The sequence below is a fragment of the Coccinella septempunctata genome, chromosome 1 (assembly GCF_907165205.1).
Source record: "Coccinella septempunctata chromosome 1, icCocSept1.1, whole genome shotgun sequence".
NCBI classification, from domain to species: domain Eukaryota; kingdom Metazoa; phylum Arthropoda; class Insecta; order Coleoptera; family Coccinellidae; genus Coccinella; species Coccinella septempunctata.
In genome coordinates this window covers 46,778,137-46,801,768 of record NC_058189.1, presented here as the reverse complement: position 1 = coordinate 46,801,768, position 23,632 = coordinate 46,778,137, and the positions used below count along the sequence as shown (strand labels likewise).

The window sequence follows — 23,632 nt, the reverse complement described above, 5'->3', positions numbered from 1 at the left end:
TTGTGGGTTATTTTCCGGTCTGTGAGAACTGTGCGATCCCAGTAGAGCTTGTGATGTTCATTTTCCAACACAGCATCCGGATGGTAATTGTAATAAGGAACCTTTTTCGAACTTAGAAGTTGGTGTTTTAGTGCCAATTCTTGGTGAAGAATCTTGGCAACAGCATCATGTCTATTTTTGTACTCCGTGCCCGCGAACTTCTGACATCCCCCGGTGATGTGCTGGATAGTTTCATGTGTTGCACAGCCATAACGACAGCTATCGTCGGCCACTGAGGCATCCTTGGCGATGTATTTCATGTAATTTCTTGTTGGAATCACCTGATCCTGGATGGCGAGCATGAAGCCCTCTGTCTCAGGAAACAACCTTCCGGAAGTCAACCAGTAGTTCGACGCAGATATGTCGACGTAATCATGGTTGACCTCGTTCTGGTGCCTCCAATACAAAGGTTTCGTATTAGAATTATTATTAGTATTAGAATTACCAAAAATGTGAGCTCAGATCCGAATTCTACGGAAAAATCCTACACGAACGTATTAAAAAAAGTGTCTGGCATTGTTTCAATTATACCGCAATTAATTATTAGGTATATATTTTCAATTTTTCACACAAGAAATTAAAGGTCGGATAAAGAATCATCTCTTATCCTGTATTTTAGTGAATAAAGGATAGAGTTGAACTCCATATAAGGATATCATCATCAAACAGCCCTTTGCATCCACTATTAGATATAGGCCACCCATTCTTCCTACTGACCTCTATTTTGAGCGCTCTGCATCCAGTTTGTGGTTATTCTCTTGATATCCTCAGTTCATCGCGTGAGTGGTCTTCCCCTGTTTCTTTTGTAGACTCTTGATCGACACCTGGTAGAGATAAAATTCTTGACTCCTATTCTCGCCCGTAAGTCGTCATTTCTAAGTGTAGGAACATAGTGGAAGCAGGAAACCCGCTTACCGGTGGCTGGTAGTTCTATTGGAAACTTTCAGATTGCTTTAAAATCGGTAGTTTTCAAAGTCTGTATTAATTCCATAAATCGCTTCAGATTAGAATATCATCACTTATTCAAAATATTGGAAAATTATGCAGAAAGGTTTTTTTCAATATACTCGAATGAGCGAAGAAACATTCAGATAGGGGAGATTCCTTGAGTGCTTTAAAACAAAAAGTCCTTTGAACGTGGGATCGCCAACGTTTCGTTTAGAGGTACATGGTGTAAAAGTATGAATTTTTGAATTGGTATCGAAACAGATTGTGAAAACACATTCATTATTAAGATACGGCATTTAATTTGTTGTTTCAAAACTTACAATGGATGAACAGCTTACTTACTGAATTACCTATTATGACAATTTGGATTTTTCTATAGATAGTAGTTGAGTCAAAACTACAAGATACCATAAAGTTTAGTATAGCAACAAAGCTTTTTTTTTTCTTTTTTTTTAAATTAACAGTGGCTCACCAAAAAAAAGTTTTGGAGGAAAACAGGGGACCAGTTTTCCAGAAAAAACATCCCGCTATAGATTTGCCATCGGCTATTGGCATGTCACATGGTGTGAACTTTCAATTATAATATTTATGCCAAATTCCAGTTGAATATATTGTGAAGTGTGGATACTATAAGACAAAAACTTTTTTAACCTTTACATCCTGTATCTCGGAAACGAATCGTTTGCGATCCCCTGCTAATGAGACTTTTTTTTTCTTAAAATTACTCAAGGAATATCGGCTCTTCGTTTGTACTTTCAATTTAGAAACACCTTGTGTATTGAATATATTTGAGCTGCACCTAACCAAAAATTGATATAATTTACACAAACAGCTCATACTTCATGAACATGAAAGACTTGTGATTAGTTTCAGGTAACTTATGTCTTCAATTTTATTATTCAAACTATCATCAAACGAATCGAATTCAATTAAGGCACGCTTGCTCACAATACAAGCAGCTCGAAAAACCGGTTCGAAAGAATTGAATTTTAATTTCGACTAAATAGCCGGCTAAGTAGCCTGCGACAAGCTTCAACCTGCCTGTGTTAGCGCCAACATGGAATAATTTTAAAAGCTTGTCAGCGCTGGTCAGCGCCGACTACTGAGAAGAGGGTTATCTGCTTCCACTCAAAGATTATAGAGTTAAATCTATAATCTTCGCTTCCCCTGTGTTTGTACCCTAACGTGATTACGAAGTGACACACCGAGCATCGATCTTTCCATCTTGCGTTGTGTATTATTTCTAAGCTTCTTAGCAGATGTGATCTCTTAAAGCTTCGGCGCCGTAGGTCATAACCGGCAAAATATACTGATCAAGTGCTTATAAAGATACATAAACATAACTCAAACCGTGAAATTGAACTAGTAAGAATCCAAATGAAGAAAGCTCGTGCATGGTCACTTGAACATAGGAGGCTAAAATTTTGATGAGCGATATTGGATTCAAGTAAAAGCAGTCAATCAATTATGATAGTAATGACTACCTCCCGCTAAAATACATGTTGTTATTTTCGACTCCTAATAATACAGTTATGAGATAAAAAAAATTGTGTGAGTAACATCTACTTAGTGCTTCATATCTATCTATATATTAATAAAAGAGGATCTATGGTTTACTTCAAAATGCTTTATTGTTCAAACGATCGCACCAAATTGGAAAATTTTTTTTTTGTTGTGTTTATTATTGTTAGGGCAAGGTTTATATAACAAAATATTCCCAAAAAAAATTGTACAGAACAGAAAAAAAGGCATTCCTTTTTCTAACGACCAATCGAGCAATCACGATGAGTTAGTTATTATTATCTACCCTAGAAATAATTTAAATGGCAAAACTAGGTTTGCCGGGTCAGCTAGTTATGTATATTTTTATGACTCGGTGTTTTTTAGAACCCGTAAAAAAAATTAAACACTGTCAGCCTTTCAACGGCTATATCTTGGAAGGGAGTTCGATTTCGAAAAAAAATTATAGGAAATACTTCTGCTTATTTTCATCGAGGAAACATCTCCCTAAGTCCTTCGCACTTGTTTGCAGACAACCTGTATATTTGTCAATAGAAGTAGTAGGGATATCACACAGATATAAATTGAAATTACTACTATTATCATAACAAAAACTCGAAACCTTCTATCTGACAGCATGTTTTCTAATAAGCGAACCATCGTTTCACACTTCAGATGGGTACACCTATACTACCTATACATTTTGAAAATAAACCATCCTTCCATACTGTGTCATATAGGCTACAGATGAATCCACAAATGCTGTTCCTATGTTTTCAGTTTATCATTGAAAGCTGCTTCAATGAAAGGGTCGATGACTACTAGGATCAGAAGAGTCCTTCTGCGTTTTAAAATTCCGGAAAATTGCCAGAATTCAGAAAATGTTATTATAAAAAGATAACAACCAATAACACAAGGCTTTTTTGTCTAAATGCTTGATGAACTCAGGATGAATTCCGTCGAAACCAGCAGCTTTTCGAGATTTGCTGGATTTAATATACAGAAATATCTTAAATTCATACCCATAAAACTAGGTTCTATTCATTCATCAACAGCTATTGTGTTCTGTAAATTAGTGTCACCGCTATTTCTGAACGAATGTCATTGATAGCAGAAGGACGAATTCCGAAATGATGGACATAATTGACCATCCAGTATTATTTTTCCTATTCATGCATTCTGAACATCCGTTTAAATATCTTATTCAGTTAATTCTGCACTATTTATCGTTTTTCGATGAAAGGAATCTACAATGCCGCTTTCCGAATCATTATTTCAGATGGATATCGCCACAACACTTCTGGAGTACGGTGCTAAAGCTGATGCTGAGTCTAAGGCCGGATTTACACCATTACATTTGAGTGCTCAAGAAGGTCATTCGGACATGTCCTCTCTTCTTCTGGAACATCAAGGAAATGCCAACGTGGCAGCTAAGGTGAGATATTATATTCAACCGATATAATTGTGAAAATATAGGGCAAAACCTTTCATTTAATAAACAATTCTATTAGCCGTTCCCACCAGTTTAACAATGATTGAATTCTTAATCGTTTAGACATTTTTCATTCTTCGATCATTTTCTACAACTCTTATTTTCAATTTTTCAAAATTTGAGATTTTCTTTTCAGAAATAATACATACATATATTGTTTTTTAGAGTGAGTGAAAAGTAAGTCGTAAAATTCGTATATTCGGTATAACATAAAAAAAAAGGGAGTTGTACTATTACATTCCTTTATTTTCTGGAATCAACTCGATATGTTGATTTTCTACTTCGTGCTAGTAAACTAAATATTTTCTTTCGCTTATTTGTATGATTACGCTATCCATCCAAAATTGCTTCTGAAAAATCAAAATCGATTTAAAAAATTAATTGTTCATTCTAGAATGGTCTCACACCCCTTCATCTGTGTGCTCAAGAGGATCGAGTACCAGTCGCTCAGTTGCTGCTGAGAGCAGGTGCTCAAAAGGATACGAAAACCAAGCAGGGATATACTCCCTTGCACGTGGCTTGCCATCATGGTCATGTAAATATGGTGCGACTTCTTATAGAACAGGGTGCTGAAGTTAATCCGGTGACCAGCGCGGGTTACACTCCGTTACATCAGGCAGCTCAGCAAGGTCACGTGTTAGTGATTAGTTTGTTGCTAAAGAATAAGGCCGATCCTAACGCCGTGACAAATGTAAGCTATTATAATTTTATTGTCATTATTTATCGCGCCATCTTTCATTCGGTAGCATGTCTATGCCTCTACGATTTTGATTATTTTATTTTTGTATTTGTATTGTTTAATTTTTATTATGCAGGATTCGGCATTGACACAGTAAATTATCTTGAGACAGTAAATTATCTCAAGAACTGTGAACTTGGAAAAATATGCTTCAAATAAAAATTGTTTGGTATCAAGGAGGACAGAAGCTGAACATATTTCTTTCGACTTTGACTTTGACTTTAAGGTTGTTTCAAGATCAACTTGATTTTTTTAAAGGAAAGGTATCTTTTTTAGTGCAACTTTTTATTCTTCATGGAAAAAGTAGTAACTTTTGTCTGAAACATTCTTTATCGGATTTCAAAATATTGAACTAAATTTGATTTAAACGGTTGGAAAAAAATCAAAAATAATTTCAATAATCACAATAAGATAGTCTGCCTCTCAAGAATTTATTCAATTGGGATTTCAAATGTAGATTGTAACGACGTGGTGATGACAGTTCGAATTAAATCGTTAGTAGAGTCATTGTCATTTCTGCAGGAGATTTTCGTCGAATAAATCCTTTTTTCTCAGTTGATAGTTGTTTTTCTCAATTTTGAAGATTGTTTGCCGGAACTGGATTCAAATGTGTTAATTATTATCAATTTTAGAACAATAAATGTCATGAACTCTTAAGTATTAGTTGTTCTGTATCAGCTGGTGAAGCAGAGTAATATTATTCAAATCCGAATCTCTTCGCTCTTTACTCGATCATCATAGAAGGACATTGATTATATGAGAGCCAAAACTATAATATTCTGGAAATTCTTCTCTGAGATGCGATAAATTGTACGTGTAATTACATGAGAATTATTGGCAACTGTCGCTACACGATTTCTTTTTGTGGATGAAACATTTCCATTTTCTCTAAATTCATTCAAGAAACTATAAAAAGAACTATGACATGGAGTATTTCTGTTGTGAAAACTGTTCTGATTCAGTGCAACAGTATCAACAACATTCCTCCTGCATTCTCCGTAATTAAAAATCATTTCAATTTTTGCCGCCACCGAAAGTTTGACACATTCCACGATGTATGCTAAGAGAATGTGAGGTAATAAATCTTGTCACAACATTTTTGGGTTTTAAATCAGCGCTGTGTGTTGTCCTCTCACTGGTTACGTATTTCTCGGAATGGTAGTTTACGTCAGAAAGTAAATGAATTCGAAAATCCGTGATGAGCGTAATAATAAACGTTTATATACATGCATACTGACTGAAAGGATTCCTAATCTAGTTATATGCATGGGAAGGACAAGAGATCAGTTCTTAAATATATCCATTTGTTTCATGGAAGAAAATTGATTAATATTATGCAATTGCTACAGAATAGAAGTTGACCTTGAGATAACCTTAAAGTCAAGGTCAAGGTTAAAACAAAACATGATCATTTCTGTTTCCTTTTGACACCTTTTAACATTTTTTCCTAAAGTTTTTGAGCTATTGTATTATTGCATACTATAACTTTCATCGTTGCTAATTCCAATGAGTTGGATTTATTTTTTATTATTTATTATTCCCATATTCAAGGCTTCAATACGAACAATAAACTGTTTTATTGAAAGAAGAATAATTGAAGGACTTATTATTAAAATAATAGCAATGGGAAAAATATCGAAACCCAGATTCGGCTACAAACACGAGTTGTTGCGTTAGTTTTTGGAAGTATATAGATCGAGTACAAATATCAACAATATATTATTATTTCTTACAGAGTGGTCAAACGGCATTAGGAATCGCCAACAAATTGGGTTATATCAGTGTTGTCGAAGAACTGAAGGTGGTGACCGAAACTGAAATAACGACTACAACTACCGTCAACATAGAGGAGAAGTACAAGGTAGTTGCACCAGAAGCCATGCAGGAGACATTCATGTCCGACTCCGAAGACGAAGGTGGTAAGTGTAGTACCATTTGAAATCTGTATTTTGTGCATATTTTTCATCTTGTGTGGGATTTTACATTGTGAAATAACTTATGTAGGTAGATATGCGCATTGTTTGCATTAACCATAATCCATGGTTTGTTTGAAGTAGACATGAGGTTTCGTGAATTTTTGATAATTTCCTAAACTGTATTATATTTTTCTTATGCAAATATTCATTTCAACACTCAAATAATAAACCAAAGTGGGTTCTGAACATATTCTTCCACAATATGTTGGGAAAAGAATATTCCGGAAAGGGACCGTTGGAAAATCTTATGGATTTATCATTTGTATTCATCTCAAAAAGGCAGTAAATAATATATAGATTCCTTAGAAGTCTATTATACATATTATCTAGTCTATACGTAGACGACGCCTCCCATTTTTTTGAAATGTCAACCCTACCTCTTTGTGCCAGAATGCATATTCCTTTTGTTACTGTGTATGATTTATGCATGTTTTCAACAATAATCACTGAATTTTAAGAGATACCTAAGCCCGTTTGAGAGACACCTAGCTAGCTACTATTTCGTTTTCATCAACGTTTAGGGAACATTTAAACGCTAAGAACACCCTCAATTATAAGGGCCTGAAAGTCGTCACCTATCGAATCCTTAACTAAGTGACTGCTGATTTTGATAATTAATTGTAATAATCAGAATTTCTTATTAATATGCTCAAGAACAGTATTGGGTATTTTAATTGACATTTCAACACTTCACATATGAACTCTTCAAATGTTTTACGCTCCTTCGTATGTACCACAGATATTTCTCAATATAGTTTTGAATTCAAGGAAGAAAATATCATTTTGTTCTATTCTTGAAGAAAAAATGGAAACGATTTTTCTCCACCTGGTAAAAACAAAATATTTTTATTTTCAAACTATGACGACAGGTCAATATCAAAAGCACAGAATCTTATGTTTTCGAATTATTACTGTAATTTTATGATAAATACAAACTCATCAAAATGAGTTTAAACCACTACCGGTGTTTCTCTATTACAATAGCATCTTCAGGTAGGTTAAGAAAATCGTATAAGTAATCTGTTTTGAGTTCAATTATTGATTTTCGGCGACATCAATCCTATACATTTTTTTTTTAATTTATTACAAGGAAACAATGAATATAGTGCACAAGACATTAAAATTTGAATATTTCAGGAGAATATAAACAGAAATTTATGTGCAAGACATAAAAAATCGTTTGTGATCCTTTACGTCTGTCTCCTCGTAGCGAAATCCCGTAGCTACAAGCTCCTAGCGATTCCCTAGCTGAGTATTCCTTACCAAAGGGTACCTTTGTACGGTGAAATTGCAGGGTAGAATTAGGTACTCCCTAAAGCTTAGAAATACTCAGATGGAAAACCCATTGATATGGGTTTTTACCCACCTTTTTATATTATGGGGATGACACGGTTAATCTTTTTTATATATGTTGACGTCAACGACACACTTAAGGAGTGATTGATGTTTTTAATTTTCAAAAAGATGCTATTTTTGTATGCAGGTGATTTGAGAAATATCTGAAATGAAAATCAGAATTACAAAAATTAATGAACATGTAATTATTTCCTCCATCGATTACCTTGCTACTAAAAAGCATGTTTTCGATAACACTTCAAAAATTTTAATCAGTTCAAAAGTGTATTCATTGACCTTCAATCAGGTTTCACCATTTCGTAATAAAGATAGGGTAACATTAATGACCAAATCATCCTCAGCAACAAAAGGTGTATTCATTTCAAGCATAAAAAGAGTTGCCATTTAAAAAACTCAACTTATCCCTAGCCCTCGTAAAAGTGTAAACACCGAAAGTATGAATTTTGTGACTGTATTCCACTTCCCAAAATCTTCACGATAACTTATTCTAATGTACGTAATGTATGTAATGACAAAAGTTCACGTTTTTTCCGGTAAATGGGCGGGCTAAGCGATACTACTATATCGAAAAACTACTTGCTTCAGTTACTTTTGGAGTTGTATTTTTAAAATTTTTGGGCGGAAACTTATAAATGTATAATGTTCGCAGAAGCGAAAAGAGTAGCACCTAATAAGGAGTAGATGAAATGTTGCTTCACTCTATTGACAAAAAAACTCTTTTTTGCAGCCATATTATCAGGTATTGAGTAAAAGTTATTTATCCGAAGTGGTCTTCTCGTAATAGAGTAATAGACATTTCTGTTTACGTCTCAGAAAAAGACTCGTTTGAAGTAAGGATGATTCATATTAAGCATACTCTGTTCTTTTCAAAGTAATTTTATATGAATCATACTTATAACTCAATTAAGTTTTATAACAAATGGATTTTCAACTTCACGATCAATCAGACAAAATATCCCCCGACGATTTATATGACGGATTAAAATGAATATAATTTCAACGAAATGGATATTGTAGGGTTAGGGAAATATTTGCATATGAAAAATCCGTTCTCTCTCCTGAATGGGCCATACGATGAGAATCGATTTAACAAGAAAATTTGGGTAAAAGATATTTCATTATGTACATGTGGGTTGGCGGGCTTTTTTGTATTTTACGAGTACGCTAAGGGTGGTGGTGCTTGTTGCATGCAGGCGGAGTGGACGAGCCTCCAGTGGCTTACGGTCGACCAACGCATGCGCAGCACGTTTATCTACCCTTCTACCAAGGCAATATGACGTATACACGTAAGTCTATAGCTTTCTGTACTTTGAACGCATCTTTATTTTGCCGCTTTTTGCTTGAAATTGTTGGGAGTGACTCGATAATAATAATCATTTTCCGCCATTTTTATATCTGACAGATTTCATAGACCATCAAACTTATGCGAAGACGTTTTGAATTCTGAGGATGTAGTAGGTACCCACACATTGTGGAAAATTACATCTCAGCAACAAATGCTTTGGAAAAGAGATATTGTATTATTATTATTATTTTTTTATTTATTTATTTAAAAGTGCGATACTTATTATAATTGATAATTTCAGAGATTCTTTTCATGATTTGATTCGTCTTAGGAGTTGCACCATTTGTATGGTAAATGGCTTTCGGTTAAATTTCTGGAATGTACAAAAATTAGTACCTATAACAAGTTTTTGAGATACAGGGTTTCAGAGATGAAAAATTGAGCTCTAAATTTCAACCTATGTTTTGTGGGGTATCTTCCTTATCTTTGAGATAAAGGATTGGGATTTCGTGATAGTCTGCTACTTTTTTATGATATGAAAAATGACCGAAGCAGAAATTTGATATTTTGGAGTAGAAACAACAGAAACAAAAGAAAAAAGTAACTTCCTCACTGCATGGATTCTACCAAAAATATTCTATGAGATCAAGTTTCAACTTCTTCGATAAGTATAAAGATAAGAGTGATACTTTTCAATGCCACCCTGTATTTTAAACACCGAAAGAGCTATCAAAATAATTAATGCTATAACTCAAAGCTTCTTATAAAAAGCCAAATAGCAATACCGATTGACCTATCAAAACCGCAAATTCATATCTTCTATCGCGTTATTGATATTGGCATTTTATTATCAATTTGGGGCACAATCTTTGATGAAACACCCTCTACCAGTAATGACTGTGCGACGACCATTGCCGTACGTTTGATTTACCTTCAGAATTTTCTCCCATATCCGAAATAACAAATTGTTTGTATGTTGTTAATTAATTTTGGTCAAGATCAGGTAACTTCTTCCAGGATTAATCGACACCCCGTATCTCGAAAAACTAGTCAATGGCCACTTGCCAGGCAGGTCAGAATCTAGAATATACCAAAAATTCAAGAGATTATTTAATCCATAAAAATGGGCCTTCGAGTCTAATCAAATCCACTATAATACCACTGACAACACTTAAGAACTGGAATCAAATCAAAAGATGTAGAGGGTGGGCAAAATTCGGATTCGAATGGCTGTAACCTTAAGAGCTAGGGGAAAATGGATGGCACGTTTCTGATCTCGATTTTCAAAAGATATAAATAAAGGCCAAAACCGCATCCCCCTCTATCTTTTGTTTTGTATATAACTGAAAACTTTTTTTGGGCTGTTTGAACTGGTGCCTTTATCACTGATATGGAAAAACAAATGTAACATTTTACAGACACTTTTTTATGTAGAATGCAGTGGCGAATTTTTTCAGTCCACCACTTCAGTGATATAAGGGTTACTTTTTTTAAATACATATTCCAATTTTATTCAAAGAGCCGAATGATGTGTTTTCACTCATAAATTGAAAACAAGAGAAGATAGAGGGATGCGGTTTGGGCCATTATCCATCTTTTGAAAATTGAGGTTGGAAACGTGGTATCCATTTTCCATAGCTTACGGTTACAGATCTGACATTCAATCCCATCGAATTTCGCCCACTCAGAACATTAAGGGTTAGCAAATATTTCAGTCAATTTGAGGAGCAGAATGAATATCACGAATAGCAAATATCCTAGATCGTATAAATGTAAGAATCCAGAAATATCAGTTATTCCAAAATGAAACTAGATTTTTTTTTTCAACTTCGATGTCGATAATAGGAAATGGTTTCCACATTATCGGTTCACTCCCGACTCGAGTTTTTCGCAATCTTCATTTTCATTTCATTTCACCTATTATCCTCCCATATATTAGCGAATTTATTTATCCTCTATATCATTTAACGATAAGATAATTGGAAAAATAATATAGCATCATCGATAGCACGTACGTAGGTAGGTACATTTGATACTTTAGATAAGCCTCGCCTAGATTCAAGAAAACCAATTTCTCCTGCAGTTCACTTTGAGTTCCGTTCGAATGTTTTTTCACTGATTTATCTCGCACTCCAGGTGAATAACTGCAATTTATTTTTACTTCTTATCGAGTTCCGCACGATCCACGAGTGAAACTGAGAGTTTTTTTTTATGTAGGGTTCTTTTGAGCATTCAAATATTGTCATTGGATATCAATGTTCAATTACTCGCCGCCTTAATCATGTTGGAACAACTGCTGAATATAAATTTGATATGATCTTTGTTTTCGTCAAAACTTTTTATTTGAAATTTGTAATGTTGGAATTTTTTTGAGTTCGATTCGTCTTTAGTGATAACGTATGAAATGAAAAAGATCAGAATTGACAACGTTGGGTACCAAGTGCTGTGTATGTTTTGTGCAGTCGAATTTTCTTTGATTTAATTCTAAAAGCTACGCTGAAATGTGCTCTTGACGTCTGGCTTTTTTGGAGCATTATTGAGATTGCAATAATTGAAATGAGCGATATAACGAAGCAGATATTTGGACTTTGCCGCAATTTTATAGCTTGGAATATAATTTCTGAGAAACTATAATACATTTTCGAAGTATTATTATCAATCGTGTGATATCAGGAGTTATTGTAAAAAATACATAAAGCTAAAAGCCAGAAGATCTAAGTAAATTAATGAAAAATGGAGATTTAAAATGTTCCATACCATATTCCTGTACAGTGAATCGTCAGCGCAGATGAAATATAGAGACGATTAAAATGTTCGCCCTATAATAGCAATTATTCCTGTCTTAAATAAAAATAATTGATAAAACAAGACTAATTGACGATATACAAGGTAATTGTTGCAGTGAAAACTAAAAGATTCGAACACTGAACTCGCACTTGATATCTATCAAATAAATAATACATCATCCAGTCAGAGATTCAACATATTACATTTCATTTAATTACTTGCAGCATAATTAAACGTATTTCAGCTCTCGAATCATGAACACACTCGACTGGAGTTCCTTCATTAGGTGTATGATTTTCTAAATAATTGTTCGTACTGGTTGTTTTATCCGAGCTCTTCGTTTTATCTGTGATATTATGAATTTTTCATTGTTTCAATGTTATCGCTTCGTATCGTGCAAAAAATAAATCGAACTACCTTTTGATTAATTTTTGTGACTCTAGGCGACGATCCCCTATCCAGTGATCATCATCAGTACAAGTATATGACTTTCGATGACATGAAATCGCTGGGAGACGATTCGATGAAACTAGATGTGACGAACGACGAGAAGAACGAGTACAGAAATTCTATGGGTAAGTTCAAGTTCTTTAGCGCCATCTTGTAAAAATTAATTCGAAAGTATAAAGGTTGTGTACGAACTGATGTGGAAGATTTTAAGGTGGTTATTCTGACAAATATAGCAAAGGGTGTCCTAAGTATTATTCTTCATATAGAACCCCTTCACCTTCAAGTTACAACCCTTCAAAAAATATTTTTCTGCGTTGTTTATGTAATATGTTCACTTGGTAGAATTTAAAAGGATGATAATGGCCAGACTGTGGAGGCTAATATGATGTTTATTTTTGCAATAAAGTCTAAATCACTTTTTCATCAACATTGCTTATTCCACGAACTTCATAAAACTATCCCACAATATTCTTCTTTGGACCAGTTGCGATCTATCTCTATTTCAGAAATCAGCTAAATCGGTGATTGCGTTCAGTAGATATATACTCCATTGACTTTTATAAAAGCAGCACACTATTATTTTTGTCATGGAGGAAAACTATTGACACCTAATATGCAGTTGCTTGAGAACAGTTAATGTTGGTAACTCTCTTGGACTGAAGGTTGAAGACATCACATCATTTATTGATTCTAATATCAAGAAAACTTTCAATGAATCCAACCCGAAAATGAAATGCATCTGATGCATGTTTCCAATTAAAATTCCAAATTTGTAGTTGCGGGTCTTTTCTGAAGATCTGGCATCTGGCACCATCTTTTTGGGTTTCCCAATAAAAGGGAATTCCTTCCTGATTGTGATAATGTTTCAGCTCAAATATAAGTCGTTCAGATTCCGATGAAACATAATATGAATTTACTACTGCATCTCGAAGCATGTTGAAGTTAAAGATAGTCAATCTTGGACAATTTTTTAGTGTCCCACTTCATTTGCTGCTTAGTTTAGTCCCCCAGTGAAAAAATATTCATTAAATTGTCATATGATTCCAAGACACAAAAATTTTTATTTTTTTGGGGACAAATGGCTGATAATTTCGATCAATTCTTACATTGATATTTGGAATTCTTCACTAACTCGAACAAAATGAAATTTTTTGCTGCAAGTTCAATGTGGATGAAATGAGACAATAACAACGCCATTTCATGTGCCAATTCTTTTCAGCTCCTTCACAAATCAGCGGCGAATTGATAATCAATCCAGTACAAGCCAAAGAATATAATTCTGCACCATCGGCTCCAGACAATGTAGATATAGTAAAACCACCTATCACTGCAGGGTAAGTTTTATAGTTTCAGTTTATTCTCATTTCGATTAACGGATTTTTGCTTGTGCATTAACTTCTCGAATTGTATTGTTTCTATAAATATTCAATTGAAAGATGAATTTGTTCATTCTCTCTCTAAAAAATTCTCTTTCGAATTACAACTGAAAAAATGATTATTGATGAAGAAAAACGTTCGTATACGCAGAAGCCGAATTTTTTTGTAAGTAAATTTTTCCAACATATCCATAGGATAAGAAACATTTTGAAAATGTAGTTCAAGTATTAAGGGGTTAGGTGGGTTTCAGAGTTTCAAAAAAAGGGCATTTTCACTAAATTTTTAATATGTACAATCATATGTTTTATTTAAGAAATTCAGCATTTCAAAGATACATTTATTGAAACAGTATTTTGTGAAATTTTTATTCAACAATTCCGAAAACTTGGCTGTTGGTACCTCATCTCTCTGGACGACTCAAAAAAAAAGGTCTTGCCGTGGATAGCATATATCATTATTGGTTCATCTTAAACCAAAAATATTTTGTTAGTACAGGAATAAATGTCGTTAGTGGGCGAAGGGAAAAAAATAAAATTTGAATTTTTGACAAATTTTGAACAAAAATAAAAACAAATTTTTTGGACAAATTTTCGCCATGTATTGGCTCGAAAAAATTATTATAGTACCTACATTAGGCATTTTTACTTTCTCGGATAGGTACTATTTATATTATGGTATGCCCAACTTTTGTTGTTGTGCTACGATGCTATGAAATTTAATTATGTTAGTAACATTTTTCGAATATTATTATTGAATATACAAGTTTATGATAGATTGAACATTTGATGAATCTCGTTATTGGACGAAGAAAAAAATAATTAAATTGGAATTTTTGACAAACTTTGAAAAGAAAAAACCTAATTTTTTGGAAAAATTTTCGCCATTAGAATTTTACTCGGATCGATTTGAAATTTTAGGAGAATATTTGAAACATATCGTATATACCATTTAATAACAAACAGAAATATAAAATCGATTTCTTGAAATTTTCAAACCTACCTAACTAACCCCTCAATTCTGTTCTGGAAACAATGAAAAGTTAAACTTTTAAGTAGTTCTGAGTGTTTTGGTTTTGTCCTTCGAGTATAATCATTTTTTCATGTGATTGTTGTAATTTAGGATCATTCAAGAATCAACTTATTTTGTGATATCACTTGTACGAAAACCCTAGTAGTGGTTTGTATGTATATGTATACCCAGCTTGTGCAGTGAAATGTGGCCCTCATTCGACGATCTCGTATGCCGAAAAAGACAAGGACAACGCTTATGCAGAGAAAGGTATCTTTTTTGTCGGTACCCTATGAGAATGCACTGAATGTTGCACATATTAAATGGTGAATTAACCCAGTAAAACAATAATCGATAAATAATCAAAGGAAATTCTTGAATGGCCATTATTGGAAACTTGATCCCCATAAAAAATTCAAAAAAATTAAATATAAGTGAGTTGCTATAGACGGACCAAAATAATTGGTTATTGCATACTATGAAAATTTCACAACTGTGTTTGAAAATAGTGCTTAGCTTATAGCAAATAATACGTAAACAAATATATAAAATATCAACCTCAATCTTAATATTGGTAATATGACGGAGTATAAATTATACGATATTTCATAATTTATGGTCAAAAAATTTTTTTTTATTTTCTATTTATTGATGGTGTAGGACCTTGCCTATTGTACGTCATCAAAAATGCGGAACTGAGCCGTGGTGTGAATGCTTCTTTCAAAATCCTAATCGTGAATGGAAAGTTGTTGAATCTGAAAGATTCTTTGAACGATAGATGCTAGGCACTAATCTCAAACACGATACATCAACACCAAAGTTGCATTGCCCCTTAATCGTTTCGATTATAGTTATCGGTATAATTTTTTCAACATGAACTGTTACTTTTGTTGTCCGAACTGATTCAATTTTCAATTATTTCTTGAATGGGGTTTACCGAATGAAAAAATCCTACTTGTTCATAATAACCTGCTTTGCATTGTGTACATTTTGTAAATAATTCAAATCTTACTGATACCGTTGAGTATTCAACCTCAATGAAACTCAATGTTGATGCGCAACCATCCTAGCAGTTAAACCAGAACCAGACTCAGTGAAATTCTTTGGCAGTCAGGGCCCCTTCATTTTGAAAAAATACTAAGGTGTCAATAAATTTTTGCTATGAAATTTAATTATCTTCTGAACATTTTTCCAATATTATTATTGAGTATACAAGGTTATGATACATTTGAACATTTGGTATCAAATTGCTGTACTCCACGTTCCGTAACATTTGGTATTAGTATTGATTTATTTCAATGAATTCCTCAACCTTTAATATCTGTAAAATAGACTGTGACAAAACAGCTGATGTATTCGAAAGGAAGAATTTTTTCATTTACTTAGTTTTGTTGATACTGATATTTGGTACGGATATAGACAAAGTAAATAAATGAAATAATGTTAATCATACAGGTTGTTTCCTGAACAAATTCAGAGTGTTATTCTCTGAAAGATTTGAATTCAGAAAGATCCTATTGGCATATGTCAACAAATGATTTACATGGTCTATGCTACCCTGTTGACATTTTTCCTCAGTGTACACTGAGACGAGGAACAGGATCTAAGATCAGTCTCTTGTTGCCATTTCATTATACCCGCTTCATTGTTTTTAGATTGGAAAAATTTTTATAGCTGGACCTCTGGATTTTCGGAATTCTGAATATGTTTGAATATACATATTCCTTGAAAATTTAATTTCATTCGAGACAACTGTTCAAAAGTTAGTTTTTCGGCCCTATTCAGAGGAAGCACTTTTTAATGATTGAATTACATCTGAATAAGTTCTATACGTGGAATATGTACAGTTCCTCATAACTAACCCTGTATTACTATATGACTAGTGAATATTTCTCCCTTCTTCATTATTCCTCGCTAGTAAATTTTTATTAAGATTTTCATCATATTTGAAACACTTAAATCCTTCAACAGTACTTATTGAATTTTTTCGCGATTTCTATGCAGTATCATGGGTAGGAGGAAGTAAGTTTATGACTGATTTAGAGATTGGTAGATAGTGTATTTTCTGCTTGTTATGAATTATTATTTCCAAATGTGTTTTCACTCGATGTTTATTTGCACTTGACACAGTACACTTTAAATTTATTGGGATGATGGTGTTGAGCATGCTTTTTCTAATCTATGTGTTAAATTCAAGGAAAACAAGGTAATTGAATACTGATAAAAGTGGAATGAGAAAATTAACAAAATCATCTAATTCAACGATGAGCTATTTTGCATCTGGATCAATGATAAAAATCATTTTAATGTCATCGTATGATTCTATTTGCCCAAAAAAATGTGGACCAGAATCAGAATCAAATCGCACTTTGAAAATACACAACCAATAGATAGAACTTTTAAAGGATATAATACTATATAGACGGACGGTATAATTTTCTTTAAATAAATATAGTAAATATATCAAACAAAATAATATGAAGTTGGAAGACAGTGTATTGAATTTGAAATAAAATATTTTAACGGGTTAACTGGATATAGGAGCTATATGGAGCTGTTGCAAACTGAATTATTAGCTGAATTATATATGAGTGGCTCAGAGGAAAAGTGATCTAACTACAATTAAGAGAAATGTTGGAAATGAAGGTTTTACGTTTCAATTGAGTGAAAAACCGCATTGAGAGGTATGAAAAATTTTGTTGAGAGGAAAAACATTAAATGGGTATAACTCGGTAAAAACGACGATTCGACTCATACCACTCATAAGAAGAATAATATGCAATCTTTGGTAGCCAAATATCGGTATAACTCAAAAATCGGAATTTGTGACTTATACCACTTTTCCTCTGACCGGCTCATATGTAAACCATACATGAAATTTCATTAGATATTTATGCGGATATGTATGAGTTTGGTCCTCTTCATAACCATGGGAAAAAAATTGGACAATATCTCTGCTAATGTGACTCAGGATTTTTTCATCATATTTTTAACGACTAGTTTCCCCACAATGAGATAAAAATTAGGTAAGCAACGACCAACGCCCAAAATTAGATTGGGCATCGTCGTATGGAATAATATACACAGTGGTGCATTGAAAATGAAACAGCGGCTCTGTATAGGTCGGCAGAGCCGAACTATATGAAAAAGCTGGGACACGTCGTTTTTTGATTTCAAGATCACATTCACAATCGTATAAATTCAATATCAATCCCTATATTTTGAATAGTATACTACACTCTGTTTATTAATTTCCGATGCATAACATCAACAAATGAATCGAACTAGACAAATACAGGGCGATACCTACTTATAAGTAGGTATCCCAAAAACCAGTAATAATTATAACTACTATATGAATTCTTGCAGCAAGATAGAAAAACTCTATTGATCCAGTATCTTATGTATTTAATCCTTGGAAGCAATTGGCAATTATACTGTCCGAAGATTTAACTTGACGCGTTTTCGTTAATACCTACTCATTCTGAAAGTTTGTTGTTATTCTCATCTATGCTTCGTTTTGAATGCTTTCAATTAAACATCTAATATAATATACGATGGTCTTCAAATTGCTGATGATAATAAAATATAATAACATTTTTGTGATGGAAGACTGAATTTCCGCCGGAAACACTTGCTTAAGTGCAACAGAAGTCAAATTTCTTTCGAATATTAAACAATCCTCTGATATAAAAGAGGAACTAAATTCTACTACAGCCTCATAATTATAGTACCTATAGGTTGTTGATGAAGAGGTTTCCAAAACATTATATGGTGGATCATTTATCAATTTTGAAGGCCATAACCTTTTCTTCGTTCAATTGGACCCTTTAAACATATTTGATTTTTTTGAAGCTTCCTTGTATCATTCCTGGTTGATGCAAGAGGAGGTGCTATGCGAGGATGTCGACATTCTGGAGTGCGAGTTATAGTTCCACCAAAATGCGCAGGAAGTCCTACACGCATCACTTGCAGATATGTGAGACCTCAAAGAACACCACACCCTCCACCTCTGATGGAGGGAGAAGCTCTGGCTAGCAGGCTTCTCGAACTTGGACCAGTTGGAGCCAAATTCTTGGGGTAAGAGAACTATTCATTTGCAGGGTTGGGAAGTATTTGATTACTAGTAATTTTTATTTAAAAAATATAAAATAAATAAAAATTGCTGCTATCCCACGAATGAAAATCATTGCTATTTGAACACAAATACATATAGCGATCTACGGCTGAAGTAAAATAAGTCAAAAGAAAACGAAATTTGTCAATTTACCCACTGTTCTGTTCAAGGCGCCTCTTGATGATTTAGGTGGGTCAGGAAATCTCCCTCAAAGAAGAGTGTAATGTGCTATCAACAACGAAAAATTTATCCTTCAAACATCAATTACGGGTCAATTCCGTCCTTGTGATCTCCTGGATAAAGAATATTTTCCTAAAAGCTTAAACATCTCTGCAAAGCTTCAGAATTACAGTGAGGTCATGATCGGAACCACATCAAAATTTGATAGGGAATCCAAAAATTGGATGACTTATTGGGCATGCCGTCTTTTAAAACGTTGAAGTGAACTGAAAATTGTCATATTTTATAAGCCACATCAATTCCATATAACCGGAAGTGATAAAAATTCGAAAATATTTTAAAATTTCTATTCATCCCGAATGACACACTGTTAATGAATTTCATGAAAATATATTTTGTAGTTCTCCGTACAATTTTGGTTGATCTTAAGAAAGTATGACTCTGTATTATTTCAAGGTTATTGATTTTGACTGTTACAGTCTTCCTATAATCGAGAATAAGTTGGTAGTGTATTGAAGAAATACGACTATTATGTTTTGAGAGTGAGCTAAGTTAGCTTATTCCCATATCTTTACAGACCAGTTATCATAGAAGTGCCACATTTCGCTTCATTAAGAGGAAAACAAAGGGAAATTATTGTTTTGAGATCAGAAAATGGGGAAACCTGGAAAGAACACACATTGGAAGCGAACGAGGAGGCTGTGCAAGACGTATTGAACCATAGCTTCGATGGCGAAGGTATGGAGTTTCTCGTTTCATCATGAAAATTTGCTTAGAAATAACGGTAATTTCAGAGCTGAGTCAAATCGAAGATCTACACACTAACAGGATAACACGTATCCTAACCAATGATTTTCCACATTATTTCGCTGTCGTATCTAGAATTCGACAGGAAATACACGCCATTGGTCCTGATGGAGGAACCGTATCAAGTACTGCTGTCCCTCTGGTGCAAGCTGTATTTCCACCAAACGCACTAACGAAGAAAATAAGAGTTGGTTTACAAGTAAGTAGAAATGATTGGTTTTTTCAGGATGGCCTAATTTGTTGCAATTATGATTAAAATATTATTCAACTGGTTGCTTCAGTGTTGATTGATTCTAATTTTTGTCTGGCTATTAGTATTCGAATATGGGAAATTTGAATGATGTACAACAAGTTTTCCTTTATAATTTCAGGCCCAAGCTATTGAGACTGAGATAGTCTCAAAACTTCTGGGTCATGGAGTGGCAATTTCTCCAATTGTAACTGTAGAACCAAGACGAAGAAAATTCCACAAAGCAATCACATTGAGTCTACCTGCACCAAGAGCTCATACACAAGGAATGATCAATCAATATTCTGGATCTGCGCCAACTCTCAGACTGCTCTGCTCGATCACAGGTAAACGAATAAGTAATTCGGTTGAAAGTATACCGATTAAATCGAAACATTCTACCAAAATTAAGAGATTGAATGAAGAGTAAGCCTAGTCAAAGTTAATTTACTCTTGTCTAGAACTAGAAAATCGATCGCTAAAAATATTTTATCCTAAAACGAAAAAAGTTGTGTCTCATATTTTCCTTTTTATTATTTTTTATTGAAAAGTCATCACTACTTATGAATGAAGATGGTTTCGACTTAAAAAATTTGCTAATCAATAAAAAAAACGAATCTTTAAAATTGAGGATGTTGTTATAGGACTAATAAAATCACCACTCTTCTTGAGTAAAAGTAATTTATTTAATGGTTGAATTCCACACTTTATTCAATTGAATCCAAAATATGAAATGAATAACGGATCCATTTTGATTCTTTTCCAATCGATATTCCGTCATAGAAGCGTTGAGGTTACCCATCAGATTTTGGTCTTTATAATGTATATTTAAAGATTTTCATTTCCCACTCCTTCAAAATTTTCGGGAATTAAAAAGTTTCAGCAACTAACGGCATGATTAATCAGGCCCCAAAAGTGTTGTGAAACCCGTTGTTAATTATACCTAATGCTTCTAAAAAATTACTATTGACTTTCACCACCGCGGATTTTTATTTGAAATCAAGAGAAATTGGATTGACTGTTGAATTTTAACCATTTTGTTAGAATAATTTTTGTCAAATTTACCATAACATTGTCATTACACGAAATTCAACATACTTTCGTGTAGAAATATAAATTCTACGTTTACAAAATTTCGTGATATTACAATTCAGATTCATATCAGATTCATTCATTAAACCTATTCAATTGAAGTTTAGATGTGTATGTGTTGTATTTTTTGAAACAGTTTATTTCGTAGTAGTGAAGTTACATAAAATAGATATTCTAGTATCAGAGTATAATTATGCTACTGGAAAAAAATGTTGTTTAGAGCATGTTGATTATTCATATCGATGTTGTCTTTACTATTGCAAACCACTCTTAATATCCATGCTTCGTATAGGAACTAAATCAGGTAAATTTAGTTCCATTCACTTATTCATTTTATATCCTGCTTATAAGATTAGTTTAGTTTCTTCACTGATTTCTGGAGTATGGTGAACATAGAAAAAGATTTTTGTTCATTAGAGTTCCTCATTGATTCCAACAAAATGCGTATGAGTTTGATACTTGATTTCTCGATGAAACTCAGTGTAGGAGTACATCATTGAAATTTTTTTCGGGATCACACACTATTCCAATTTAAGCCCGTTTGCAACAGCCGAGAATTCTCTGGAGAATTCTCTACAAAATTCTCGCAAGAAAACGGCAGAGATTATTTTGTATGTAACTGAGCAGAGAATTCTACCGAAAGTGTGTATGCAACGGTAAATAATTCACGGCGCATGAAATCTCGAGTAAATTTTCTAGAGAATTCTCGGCTGTTGCAAACGGGCTTTACACATGAGTTGTTGATCGTTTCCATTTTCTGTATAGATTCTGGTGAACTCTGTACTATGTAGACATTCTTCGCATAATTATTCAAGCCTGAAAGTCTTTAGAGGCCCTAAGGGCCCCTTAAATTTGCTCAGCAAGAAACTTTTCTTCTTATTCATATTATTTCTTTGAAAGATTAATTTTTGTTGCATTCTGAACAAATAACAAAATTTCGTTAAATTTCTTAAATTATTTCGCAACTACATATTCATTTACACCCTTACCCTTCGTACCCAGTTAGCATGCTGACGTCATTTCGACGAATGTTTTGTCATCTCAGGTGTCTATTTGACCCAGAGAATGACGTTGTAATGTCACAACCCACATACGTCATTTCATGACGTCAGTATACAGGCTCAGAAAAAATTACCGGAACGGTCGATCATTTTAAAATATACAAGGGCTTTCTGAAAATGCCTTATATAAAAGTTGCGCTGAATAGAAAAACGCTGGGTCACTGGTGAAGGAAAGACTCAGGAACTAATTTTCGGCCTAAGAAATATGAGTAGCCTATCCAACACGAATGCCTCTGTTAAATACCTGGGTATGTACCTGGACGCATCTTTCACGTGGGCTCTTTCTATTTATTATAAATTATAACTATATGTTTGTTCGATTGTATGAATTAGTTTGTAGTTCTATGTATTAGGAACTTCAACTACTATTTTATCAATGTTTTTAATGACCTGTGAAAGCATAAGTGATATGCAATTAATCAATAAAGCTCTCTCTCTCAAACAAGAGCGAAACCGGTCTATCGCTACTCACCTTCGATCTATGCACGTTTTCAATGGTATACTGAAGGTGTAGATTTCTGCCACTCCGATTTATTTTGATATCTTTCATAGCCTTTCGGCGTTACTTCCTTCATTAAAATGACAATAATTTTTTTTTGATGGAAAATCCGACCGTTCGTGTTTTTTTTCCTAACCCTGTACGACGTCACAGTTGAGTTCGTTACAGAATATCGGCGTCAATTTGAAAAATGTCTACCATCAGCACCAGTAGAAGGATATGACTTGAAAAATCGTCAGCATAATTATTGAATTTTATGATGAAGTTTAAATTCAGATTCAGACTCGAATAATTCACTATGTACTAGTTGTGGAAGATTTACACAACTAAAATGAGTTCACATTCCGGAATCAGTGTTGAAAATTGAAGATGTGCATAAAACTATCAGCACATAGAGAATCTGTTCTGCACTTAGCGCACCCATCATATATCATTTAGAATTTTCTGAGATATTTCATTCATAATAAAATGTGGTCCAACTCAGAAAATCTAAGAATCCGTTCATTCTGTCTTATTTGGTTGGGTTTAATGAATCAAGAAATTCTTGAATAAATCCATCGCTTCAGAAAAATCATACATAATACATGTTCGGTTGCACCAATATTATTCTCGCTTCGATATTATTTTCAACTCTCTTCTAAAACTTTTTGTAAATTCAACTATTAATATATTTCTTTCTGCATGAATGAT

General features: G+C 33.6%; 1 protein-coding gene across 7 annotated transcripts in view; it reads left to right on the top strand.

Moving 5' to 3' along the window:
- Positions 1–23,632, top strand: part of LOC123322683 (ankyrin-3-like) — a 116,244-nt gene that overhangs the window by 82,950 nt on the left and 9,662 nt on the right. For 6 of the 7 annotated variants that reach the window (XM_044910669.1, XM_044910668.1, XM_044910666.1 and 3 more), the window contains exons 11-20: positions 3,767–3,922; positions 4,374–4,670; positions 6,454–6,637; positions 9,244–9,336; positions 12,566–12,697; positions 13,792–13,906; positions 18,813–19,037; positions 19,832–19,992; positions 20,049–20,260; positions 20,433–20,637. In XM_044910669.1, coding sequence (XP_044766604.1) covers positions 3,767–3,922; positions 4,374–4,670; positions 6,454–6,637; positions 9,244–9,336; positions 12,566–12,697; positions 13,792–13,906; positions 18,813–19,037; positions 19,832–19,992; positions 20,049–20,260; positions 20,433–20,637 — 1,780 coding nt within the window. The remainder of the gene's footprint in view (positions 1–3,766; positions 3,923–4,373; positions 4,671–6,453; positions 6,638–9,243; positions 9,337–12,565; positions 12,698–13,791; positions 13,907–18,812; positions 19,038–19,831; positions 19,993–20,048; positions 20,261–20,432; positions 20,638–23,632) is intronic. The other variant, XM_044910665.1, reaches the window with a different exon arrangement.